The sequence below is a fragment of the Callithrix jacchus genome, chromosome 4, assembly GCF_049354715.1.
Source record: "Callithrix jacchus isolate 240 chromosome 4, calJac240_pri, whole genome shotgun sequence".
Lineage (NCBI taxonomy): Eukaryota > Metazoa > Chordata > Mammalia > Primates > Cebidae > Callithrix > Callithrix jacchus.
The window spans coordinates 70,628,283-70,641,346 of NC_133505.1; the positions used below are offsets into that span (position 1 = coordinate 70,628,283).

At 34.2% G+C, this 13,064-nt stretch overlaps 1 protein-coding gene across 1 annotated transcript in view; it reads right to left on the bottom strand.

Moving 5' to 3' along the window:
* Positions 1 to 13,064, bottom strand: part of EYS (EGF-like photoreceptor maintenance factor) — a 1,911,700-nt gene that overhangs the window by 1,701,901 nt on the left and 196,735 nt on the right. Inside the window, exon 9 of the mRNA XM_035296026.3 lies at positions 4,467 to 4,717. Within this exon, the coding sequence (XP_035151917.3) occupies positions 4,467 to 4,717 (251 nt within the window). The remainder of the gene's footprint in view (positions 1 to 4,466; positions 4,718 to 13,064) is intronic.

Genomic DNA, 13,064 nt, shown 5'->3' on the forward strand with positions numbered 1-13,064 from the left:
CCGCAAGAGGCATGGTTTCAAAGGCACCAGTTTCCTGGCTCCACACCTCCATCCAGGAACCAGAGGGGTTTCAAACGTAAAGTTCTTTGTCTGGGTTTCCCACCCACCCACTAGGTAGGGAAAGCCAGGTGTAGCTTCTTCGTCCAAAAATCCCACGGAAAGCTCTGGGAGAAGGGGACTCTGTAACACAGGGTTGTGAACCAAGTAGACAATCCAGTCTCAGAGTCAAAGATCAATCACTCCAGAGGAAGTTTTAAAGAACTCCTCACATTGGCCGAGAACATGAATGGCGCGGTAATAAGTGTTAAAACTTCAACTGCTCTTTACCTCTCTCTGGGTTCCCCTCGCACGACAACATGGGCACTGTCTCTCTTTCTCTCTCTAATAAATCGTTTTCTCACAAAACTCTTTGAGTCCACAATATTTATTCCAATGGTAAGCTCACCATGCCTCAGGGGTCCCTTTCCCCATTCTTCTAGGTAAGAGAGGTCAAGAACCTCTTCAGAACTGGGAGCTGGGGACACTGCCCTGGTTAGAATCCTACAATATGTCTTGAAAGCCCTGAGCAGACACAAAAGGTTAATGGAATTTTTATGAATAGGACGATGTACATGCAAATCCACGAGAGACAGAATATACTAGGATAAGTGATACCAACAAAAAAATAGTGAATTTAAGGCACAACCTCAGTGACTAAAATAAAACAAACATAAAATATTGTTTGAAGGAAGATGACGATATCACTGAATTTTGGGGAAAAGCATGAATATCAGCAACAGACTTATACAATATCTTCTGCTTTATCCTCTTAGTCATAAATTACAAAAGAAATTATTATATACAAAATAAAAGCATTATATAAGATATAAAATAAACATTATTTGTGCATTGGCATTTTTAAAAGATCAGAACACAAAATAAGCTACACTATACATTTATTTTCTGTAAAACTATCTATGAGGTTATAACAGAATTGGTGATTGTAATGGCTAGGTTAATCCAATGTCTATGCAAAGCAGAGAGACTGGAAAGTAGAAGGAAGCACTCAAGGGTAAAAATCTCTAATTGGGTCAGTTTTGAACACCTAATATGAAGTAGTTAAATTCTTAAGTGGACAAGATAACCTAGAGCAATGTCTTCACTCCAGTGAGTGCTCCAGAAGGATGAAGGCACCTAGAAGTTTCCCCCTTTCCCCGCCTCATGTCCCTTCCCACTTTAGGTACTTATAGACTGTTTTGAGGAAAATGAAACTGTAACATGAAGGAATACAGAACAGTGAAAATCAGGCATCAATAATTGACACTATATACTGGGAGCTGGGTTCCAGCTTAAATGCAAACATGGTTGAAACATACTGCTACACTTCTACAGAAATAAAAGCAGAAAAGGAAAAGAAAGGGACCAATGGAAAAAAATTAATCCTGGAATTTAAATTTTTTGTGTGTTGTCAAGGTAACTTAGACCTAAAAATAGAAGAATGTTGTCTGGCTGGTATTTTGGAGACTAGAATCATAAAGTTTTGCAAGTCAAATTTATAATATTTAAGACTATAGCAGAAAAGGAGTTTGCTTTAGGACAGAAGCTTCATATTAGATGAAAACTAGCGAACCTACCAATAAGGCTGATCTCAGTCTCATCTCAAATAGGAAACGGCTGAGCTTGATGTTGTATAAGAACTTGAATCCTCCTATTGGTTAAAGGAGAACTTCCTAGAGTCCTCTGCTAATCAAGACAATTGTAAAAAAGTAAGACGAGAAGATGGTTACTTAGGAAGCACGACCACCTCAGAATATTTGAAATATAGACAAAGATTGTCCTATATAAGAATTTAGCCTGCTAGTTGAGAAGTCTTATTTTGATCATGAAAAAATTTTACAGAACAGTAGAGTTGAAAGCATTAAAAAAGACAAGGGAAGAAAATTAATTAAAAAAAATCAATTTTGAATTAATTAATAAAATATAGATATGAATAACATCGGAATTGCAAAAAAGGTTATAACCTCAATTAAACACTCATTGAAATTATTCCCAGAGTTAAAAATGTTTGGGGAATTTCAGAACAATGACTGGGATCAGTTTTAAATTAGGTAGGATCTACTCAAGCATATGGCATTACCAAATGAATGTCTCGGCGCCTTCCTTCAGAGATTAGCGGTTTTCTGCAGAGAAGATTAGACTGGCTGGTTTCCTCATGCTGTATTTCATGGTAGTTCACACTCAAAAGTGAATATTACATCTTAAAATCCATACAACTCCTCTTCATTAATATAATTTACTGGGTTTAGAACAGTTTTTTAAAGTGGTTCGCAGACCAGCAGCATAAGCTTCACCCCAGACCTACTGAATGCTTGAGCTATCGAAGGAGAAACTTCTAAGGTGGAGCCAATAATTGATATTTTAACAAGCAAGACCTCCAGGTGAATCTCATTAACATAAAGCTTGTGGTCCTGTAGGCTAGAGATACAGAGACTGATATTTACTCTGATAATTTGATTGCAAGACTAAAATTTCCAAAAAAGTGATGGGGATCAGGGAAAATACAGGTGATTATACTTGAAATAAAAGCCATGGTAATATTGTTTTTAAAATGTTAACAAATGCCTTCAGAAAGCACATGAGTTTGGAGGTGGAGGGAGAGAAACCAAATGGAAGGAGGAAAAAAGAGAGCGAGGAGAAATCAAATGGAAAGGGAGAACATGATGGGGAGAGAAGCCAAGTGGAAAGGGAGAAATCAGATGGTGGAAATTCCAGATGAAGGGAGATACAACTAATAGAAAGACCAGATAGAGGAAGAGAATAGGGATGGAAAGAGAGGGGCATCTATTTTAAACTGCCCCACCCCCCCGCCAAATATTCTGCTTTTAGGGGGATTAACTTCGCATCCCTAGAAAAGTTCAGACAGATCAGTTCCTTTACTTCTCACTGTGTGAAGAGTTTAGAATTAGGACTGAACATTTTAAAATGAAGAAACCTAGAGGATTTTTTATAATTCAGTGGAAAGAAAAAGACATTATAGAAAATACAGGCCTTGCTGATAATATGGGTTTGTGAAGCTTGTGTTGGGTTTAACTTCAAAAGTAAAAGAAACATAATAGTGTTTAATCCCACCTGGAGAAGGTGGCCATACAAATTTTATATTATGTTCCAATAATAAGTATTATGTATATATGTGGTAAAACTATATAGTTTGTACAGAATACATATTTAATGATAATATAACGTACAACTACTATAGTTGATATATAAAATAACAGATGATTCATTGATCATGTTTGCAAATACACATCCATATATAGCCATGCAAAAAAATTATAGCAAATTACATTTTCTTTTAGTAATGACATTATGCAGAGTTAAATTCATTTGTTAATATATGTATAATTACTACTTAACTATATATTTAGTGATATATGGAAGATTGTTAAATAAATGGTATAGCACATTTATGCAATTTTATTTTTACTTAGAACATGTTTGAATGTGAAGTAATACGACCAACTTTTTAGCAAGCTTACCAGAATTTCTGCTCTCAAATTTATTTTGCCTTAAAAAACCTAATCTGGATGGCCATACATTTATTCCAATGATATCACCATTTCCATTTTTGGAACTTATCTTTAAATTGCTTCCAAAACTTTCAACATATTACTTTAAATACCATGCAGGAAAAATATTTTTCATGTTAAGATGAAAATCCAAATAACTTTTAGAATTGGGTCTGCTTAATAAAATGGAATATCAGACTGGACAAAACTTTAAAAAATATTTTCTTGTTTCATAAGTGACAATGTAATTTTTTTGCTGTATGGTCACTGTTCTGATTTTTATAAGGTAATGATAATAAGTTGGAAATCATAAATAATCAGTTCAATGTAAGACTAACCATAGAATATCAAGTAATTAAACTTGAATGCTTAACTTCTGATACTTAATATTAAAAGCTGCCTTATTACTACACTGTGAATCTTGTCCTCTACGACTATACAGTGAATATAGTATGTTTTTGACTTTATTTTTTCTTAAATGTTATTAATATCAGGGCATCAAACTGACCTAGACAATACTAAAACCAAATTTTATTCTTAAACTAAAAAAAATTGTCACTCCATGTGCTTATGCAGCCAAACAAAAGGTTGAAATGCAGTACTCAGCTGTTTAGGCAAAATTATTTGGAGCTTATGGCTTCCTGTTTTTCTCTTCAGACCTTTGACATACACCATCATATTCCCAATGCTTCAGCTTGGCCTTATTACTCTTATTTGCCTGAGCAAGGCTATGTAGTCAGATTAAATTACTCGAAGAAGCAATCCTATTATTCAAGCGAATGCATGTTTTACATTGTGCCAAATAAGAAATCAGACTACAATACCAGTCAATAGATACATTGGAAATATATCAAATAAGTATCTTAACAACATTATTTACTAGAGAATTTCATTTCTCAGAAAAAAGTAAATAAAACTTGCCTTTAAATCCTGGGACACACTTGCAGAAGACATATCCCCTTAAATGTATACTAGTTGTTCCATTTTTGCAGGACACAGATTTGCAGTCTTCAGTATCTATCTCACAGATGTTCCTTTCATATCTTTGCAGTTCGCTACAGTTACAATTGTCCAAATGGGCCAGGCAGAGGCCATGCCCTGATATACTCTGGTTTTCTAAGCAATAGCCAACATTGACAACACACAATCTGCCACTGCAACTAAGAGAACAGCTGCATTTGAAACAGAAAAATGAAAAACCCAATTAGTCATATAATTTATTGTGATAAATTTAAGTATTTAAATCACACATTTATTTAAAAATACAGAAAGAATTATTTAATGAAGATAGTCATGGGGTACATTTTAAAAATATTTTCCTAAAGTGTCTATTCTTGGCAAAATTACTTTTGATTATTGTGCATAATTATGAGTGAAAATAACTTTGGTGTTGAATAAATCTAGTCTCAAAAACATATTCTGCCACTTAACTGCTCTGTTAGCTAGGATCACATCATGAACTCTGCCTACGCTAATGTGTGTGTGTGTGTGTGTGTGTGTGTGTGTGTGTAGTCAAATATTATGCTGGTGCAAAAGTAATTGCTGTCATTGGAAGTAGTGACAAAAAGCTGCAATTACTTTTGCAACAACTTATATATACATACAGATATAGATAATAGATATAGATATATCTAATAGATTATTCAAACACAGTTTGTCACTCAATGCAATTATTTAAGATCTAGCTGTAAGGAATACCAGGTATTCTCATATTATTCTTTAAATCTATAATATTTTGAACTTTAAAATATATGTACTCTTGAATACATGAACATAATTCATTCATTCATTATTTTAATTTTTTGAATACAGATTTTAATAAATTTGCAAATTTTGATGAGATTTTTCCCATAGTAATTCAATGTTAACCAATATCTTTTACTGGTAGTTTTTTACATAGTTTTCTTGTAAGTAAAGATCATTGTGAAATAGTCTGCAATTTATGTAAATAAAATGTATTTGAAATATTTTTAGGTTTAATATTGAGAACCAGGTTGGCTATCAACAAAAGTGGGAATATTTTTCCAGAGTTAGAGGGACAAGGATTTTTCACTTTTTTCTTCATTTCAAATAGAGATATGCACAGAAACACCCACACATCTGTTCAAAACCTAATTTATTTAATCATTTCTTTGGTCCTCTCTATATCTAGGCACTAGTGTTAGTAATATAAACTATGAAATCATTTTAATATAATTATACATTACATAACATACCCATATGCATTTCTTTGAATATTTTATATACATACATAAATTGAAAAAGAAAGCATAAGGTGAAAAAATCTAAATCATAGTGATAAGTAAAGTACCATGATTTTCAAGTATTCTTTACCAAGCATTCAAAGGGCAATTAACATTATCATATAAACATGTTAATGGGCTGAGAAGAGCTATGACAAATCATTTTGCTTGTTATTATTAATAAATATTAACCTACTGAACCTAAGTCATTACACTCATAATTCTATATGATGGTAAGTGTTTGGAGCCAGCAAAATTGTTAAAGGTCAATTAGTTCAACTCTTCCTTCTTGTAGCTGTAAAGAAGTTAGCCATTTAATGCAGTTTGTCAAGGATCACTGAGATTATTAATGGTAGGAACTATAGTGGATGGCTTGATGTGTTCAAATCCCTGGCCTTGGAAAGAAAACATTGGTTTTAATTCTTTTCAAACTTCTTTGTTAAATAAGTATATCTGTGCCCTTTCTTCATCTGCAAAATTCCCAGTTGTGCCTCTTTTTCACAAAATAGTATTGCATAATTTTTACTTGGCAAGTAAAAATCAAACTGTTACCTCCTATATCAAACACCCTTACAACAAAGTTATCTAAAATAAAGTCATAGAATACAATTACTTCCCTTCAATACCTTTTCTCTTCTCCCTCCAAGTACAAAAATAATTCTAGGTAAATTCAAAACAACTGTCACATAGCAAAAAATTTTTGGCCTGTTCTAGGCCTTGTTTAATCATATTTTTGTAAATTGTTAATAGCGTGTTAATAGTGCTCTTTCACTTTCAACAGTGTTTTATTTGGGGTGGTAAATTACATGGGGCCCTATGTATAATTCCAAGATTATTATATAGTTCTGTGCCTCCACTATACAAGGTTTAGTCATAATGCTTTTTGTTTTTCCATGAAAATAAAAAGGAAATTTTAGAAAGTTCCTTCCTAAATGGACAGGATGTCCTGTACAAGAATATGAAGGCCTATCTTTATAATTCTTCCTGAGCTAATCTCTAAGTTATCAATATCTCAAGAAAGCTATCAAGAGGTTGACTCTATATTATATATGGGAAGCTTAAGGCATTTAGAATATTTTTGAAAATTAGGAGTAATATGGAGGTACTGGCTCAATCAGATACTATAACAAACAAAAACTGATAATTGAAATAGGGTTTGGCAGTTATCTATTAGGGTCTTGCCTTAAGTCTCTAAAACCTACATAACCTATGAAAAATGATTCCTTTTTAAGTCTGAATCGTGTGAGGATAGTGACACCTTTTATTAAAAGAAAGATTTAAAAGGAGAAAATTTAGGATAGAAACAAGAATCTGCATTTGGCCATAGCAAATTTGAATTGGTAATTGACTTGATTTTTATATTTCATTCTATTGCATATATTTTTATATGATCACCACTCAATATTTGTTTTATTGAGCCTTAATGTCTTCAAGATAGATACTTTTGCTTGTGTACTTGTCTTTTAAAAATTTGATGAGTTGTAGTTAGAGCAACAACCTACTTGTTCCCAATTTGGGAATTTTTCAAATTTTATTTTTGACATAACACAGGTATATTACCTTATTGTTTAGCATTAGCATTTCTATATGAACCTAACTAAAATACAAACCTACCTATACATACATATTTATATATATTTAAATTCTAAAAAAGGATTATATCTTAGTAATATACAATGCTCTGAAATTTTCTCTTTCCATTTAATGATATGTTTGAGATATCAATCCAAATTAGCACATTTTGTTTTCAAAGGTTGAAAATATTCTATTATGTGAATGTATCATAATATATTATCCACTGAAAACACTGAAATTACTGTGTGTTTTAAATTACAGTGCTAATATTTATACAGAATGGAAGTCCTTGTACAAACATATTGGTGGACTCTATAAAAAGGATCTATAGGATAAATCTCTTGCAGAATTGTCTTAATCAAAAAGAATACAAGTTTTTAGTTTTAATAGCTCTTATCAAATCCCCCTCTAAAAAGCTCATAACAACTTATATTTTCATTTCTGATGTGAGAATGCTGGGCTTCCCAAACGCTGGAGAGTTCTGCATATAATAATATGTTTTCGTACCTACCAGTCTCATTGGAAAACCTATCTGATTTTGCCATGAATTTTATGTGTTTAATGTATGAATAACCACACTTTTTTGCAAAGTCACTGGCCATTTCCCTTTTTGTTTCCTGATAACAACATATTTTTCTACAATAAATAATTTAAATCCTTAACACTAATTTTATAATGAGCACAAAAGAAAATAAGATATCAATACTTCCTTCCCATTATACCACACACTTCAGCCTCCTGCCTCTCTGCCCTTACACAGGAAAAGCAGCTCAGCAATCTGTTGCTGTCTTTTTTTTTTAAACCTTCTTTCTTTCTTTTTATAAATTGTACTTTAGGTTCTGGGGTACATATGCAGATCATGCAGAATTGTTGCTTAGGTACACACAGCAATACGGTTTGCTGAATCCATCCCCCTGTCACCTACATCTGGCATTTCTCCCCATGTTATCCATCCCTAGCCTCCACACACCCTCGGTGTCCCACACTTGGTTGCCCCAACAGACCCCAGTGTGTGATGTTCCCCTCCTTGTGTCCATGTGTTCTCATTGTTCAACACCCACCTATGAGTGAGAACATGTGGTGTTTGATTTTCTGTTCTTGTGTCAGTCTGCTGAGAAGGATGGTTTCCAGATTCATCCATGTCCCTACAAAGGATAGGAATTCATCATTTTTTAAGGCTGCATAGTATTCCACGGTGTATATGTTCCACATTTTCCTTGTCCAGTCTATCATCAATGGGCTTTTGGGGTGGTTCCAGGTCTTTGCTATTGTAAACAGTGCCACAGTGAACATACGTGTGCCTGTGTCTTTATAATAGAATAATTTATAATCCTTTGGGTATATACCAAGTAATGGGATTGCTGGGTCAAATGGAATTTCTATTTCTAGATCCTTGAGGAAGCACCACATTGTCTTCCACAATGATTGAACTAGTTTACACTCCCACCAACGGTGTAGAAGTGTTTCTATTTCTCCACATCCTCTCCAGCATCTGTTGTCTCCTGCCTTTTTAATGATTGTCCTTCTAACTGGCATGAGGTAGTATCTCAATGTGGTTTTGATTTGCATTTCTCTAATGAGCAGTGATAATGAGCATTTTTTTCATCTCATCATGATATATGTTGGCCTCATATATGTCTTCTTTTGAAAAGTGTGTTCACATTCTTCTCCCACTTTTGAATGGGTTTGTTTGTTTGTTTCTTGTACATCTGTTTTAGTTATTTGTAGATTATGGATATTAGCCCTTTGTCAGATGGGTAGATTGCAAAAATTTTTGCCCATTATTTTGGTTTCAGGTTCACTCTAATGATTGCTTCTTTTACTGTACAGAAGCTCTAGAGTTAAATTAGGTCCCATTTGTCTATTTTGTCTTTTGCTGACAATTCTTTGGGTGTTTTAGTCATGAGGTCCTTGCTTATGCCTAAGTCCTGAATGGTTTTGCCTAGGTTTTCTTCTAAGGTTTTTATGGTGTTATGTCTTATGTTTAAGTCTTTTATCCATCTAGAGTTAATTTTAGTGTAAAGTGTCAGGAAGGGGTCCAGTTTCTACTTTCTGCACATGGCTAGCCAATTTTCCCAACACCAGTTAGTAAACAGGGAATCCTTTCCCCATTGCTTGTTTTTGTCAGGTTTGTCAAAGATCAGTAGATATGTGGCATTGCCTCCAAGGCCTCTATTCTGTTCCATTGGTCTATATCTTTGCTTTGGTATCAGTATCATGTTGTTTTGATTACTGTAGCTTTGTAGTGTTTGAAATCAGGTAGCTTGATTCATCTGGCTTTGTTCTTTTTGCTTAGGATTGCGTTGGCTATGTGGGCTCTCTTTTGGTTCCATACAAAGTTTAAGGTGGTTTTTTTCCAGTTCTGTGAAGAAGGTCATTGGTAGCTTGATGAGGATAGCGTTGAATCTCTGTATTACTTTGGGTAGTATGGCCGTTTTCACGATATTGATTCTTCCTAACCATGAGCATGCAATGGTTCTCCATTTGTTTGTGTTCACTCTTGTTTCCTTGAGCAGTGGTTTATAGTTCTCTTTGAAAGGTCCTTTACATACTTTGTTAGATATACTCCTAGGTGTTTTATTCTCTTTGTAGAAATTGTGAATGGGCGTTCACTTATGATTTGGTTCTCTGTTAGTCTGTTATTGGTGTATAGAAATGTTTGTTATTTCTGCACATTGATTTTGTATCCTGAGACTTTGCTGAAGTTGTTTATCAGTTTAAGGACATTTGGGGCTGAGATGATAGAATCTTCTAAATACATAACCATGTTATCTGCAAATAGAGACAATTTGACTGCCTCTTTTCCTAATTGAATACCCTTTATTTCTTTTTCTTGCCTAATAGCTCTGGCTAGAGCTTCCAATACTATGTTGAATAGGAGAGAGGGCATCCTTACTAGTGCTGGATTTCAAACAAAATGCTTCCAGTTTTTGTCCATTCAGTATGATATTGGCTGTAGATTTGTCATAAGTAGCTTTTATTATTTTGAGATAGTTCCTTCAATACCTAGTTTATTGAGAGTTTTTAGCATAAAGGGCTGTTGGATTTTGTTGAACGACTTCTCTGCATCTATTGAGATAATCATGCAGCCTTTGTCTTTGGTTCTGTTTATGTGGGAGATTACATTTATAGACTTGCATATGTTGAACCAACCTCATATCCCTGGAATGAAGCCTACTTGATCATGATGGATAAGCTTTTTGATGTGCTGTCGATATCAGTTGCCAGTATTTTATTGAAGTTTTGCATCCATGTTCATCATGGATATCGGCCTGAAGTTTTCTTTTTCTGTTGAGTCTCTGCTGGGTTTTGGTATCAGGATAATATTAGACTCATAAAATGATTTGGGAAGGATTCCCTCTTTTTGGATTGTTTAGAATAGTTTCAGAAGGAATGGTACCAGTTCCTCTTTGTACATCTGGTAGAGTTCAGCTGTGAACCCATCTGGACCTGGGCTTTTTTGGTTGGTAGGCTATTAATTGCTGCCTCGACTTCAGCTCTTGTTATTGTTCTATTCAGGGTTTTGACTTCTTCCTCCTTTAGGATTGGGAAGTGCAAGTGTCCTGGAATTCATCCATTTCTTCCAGGTTTACGGGTTTATGTGCATAGAGTTGTTTGTAGTAATCTCTGATTGTAGTTTGCTTTTCTGTGGAGTCAGTGGTGATATCACCTTTATTGTTTTTTATTGCATCTATTTGATTCTTCTCCTTTTTCTTTTTTATTAATCTGCCTAGAGGTCCGTCTATTTTGTTGATCTTTTCAAAAAAACCAGCTCCTGGATTTATTGATTTTTTTGAAGGATTTTTTGTGTCTCTATCTCCTTATATTCTGCTCTGATTTTAGTTATTTCTTGTCTTCTGCTAGATTTTGAGTTTTTGCCTTAAAAGAGCTCCTGAAAGAAGCACTAAACAGAAAGGAACATGTACCAAATGGTAAAGACCATTGACACAATACAGAAAATGTGTCAATTAATGGGCAAACCATCCAGCTAGCATCAAAGTGGCAGGATCAAATTCACACATACAATATTAACCTTAAATGTAAATGGACTAAATGTCCCATTTAAAAGACACAGACTGGCAAATTGGATAAAAAGTCAAAACCCATTGGTGTGCTTTATTCAGGAAACCCATCTCATGTGCAAGGACACACATAGGCTAAAAATGAATGGATGGAGGAAGATTTATCAAGGAAATGGAGAGAAAAAAAATGCAGGAGTTGCAATCCTAGTCTCTGATAAGATGAACTTTAAACCAACAAAGATTAAAAGAGACAAAGAAGGGCATTACTTAGTGGTAAAACGATCAATGCATCAAGAAGAAGTAAAGATCCTAAGTATGTAGGCACCCAATACAGGAGCGCTGAGGTACATAAAACAGGTTCTTAACGAGTTACAAAGAGGCTTAGACTCCCACACAATAATACTGGGAGGCTTTAACACTCCACTGTCAATATTAGATAGATCAACGAGACAGAAAATTAACCAGGATATCCAGGACTTGAACTCAGATCTGGACCAAAGGGACTTAATAGACATCTACAGAAATCTCCACCCCAAATCCACAAAATATACATTCTTCTTAGCAACACATGACACCTACTATAAAATTGACCACAGAATTGGAAATAAATCACTCCTCAGCAAGTGCAAAAGAACGGAAATCATAACAAACAGTCTCTCAGACCACAGTGCAATCAAATTACAATTCAGAATTAAGAAACTAACTCAGAACTGCACAGCTTCATGGACATTGAACAACTGGCTCCTGAATGTTGACTGAGTAAACAGTGAAATGAAGGCAGAAATAACGATGTTCTTTGAAACCAACGAGAATGAAGACACAACGTACCAGAATCTCTGGGACACATTTAAAGCAGTGTCTGGAGGGAAATTTATAGCAACAAATAACCATCAGAGAAGGGAGGAAAGATCTAAAATTGACACCCTATGGTCAAAATTGAAAGAACTAGAGGAGCAAGATCAAAAAAACTCAAAAGCAATTTGTTGTTTTCTAATGGCCATCCTTGGAAGCTCATTGGGATGTTCTTAAGAAAGTATTGCTTCCAATGCCTTGAAAGTAGTCCAGAATTTCTGAAATGCCTAGCACTTTGGTTTTAAATTTATGTCCGTGTTTTAATTTTCTGGTTTATTTTAAATTTTTATTTTCATCAAATAGTATGTAATATTCCTACAATAACTGCAAATATTTCTTATACAGTAACTATTTTGTTTTCAGAAGGTAAAATAGTGCATTTTCATTTCTAACTCATTATGCCAGTATATGTAACTACTTGAAGATTTTTTTTTTTTTTTTTGCCAATCAGTTTGAGCTTATGAGGTTGTTCAGGTTAGCCTTGAACTTATGACCTCGCCTTCACGAGCGCCATGACCTCCGGCGGGAGCCACTTTGGACCCCTACTTGAAGATCTTTAAGTATTTCATTGTTTGCATTTACATCAATAGCTCCAAAGAAAACATTTTACATGTATTACTTAATAAAAAAACACATTTAGACATTATTCATTGACTTCTTCCTATGGAAGAGAAGTATTTCAATTTCTTACACTGCTCCTCACCCACAAACACACACACACACAGATACACACACCAAGCCCTTAGTTTATTCTTCCAATATAAAATTAGGTTAATTTTATGATAAACTGATACTCATTTTATATAATTATGACTTCAGTGATATTA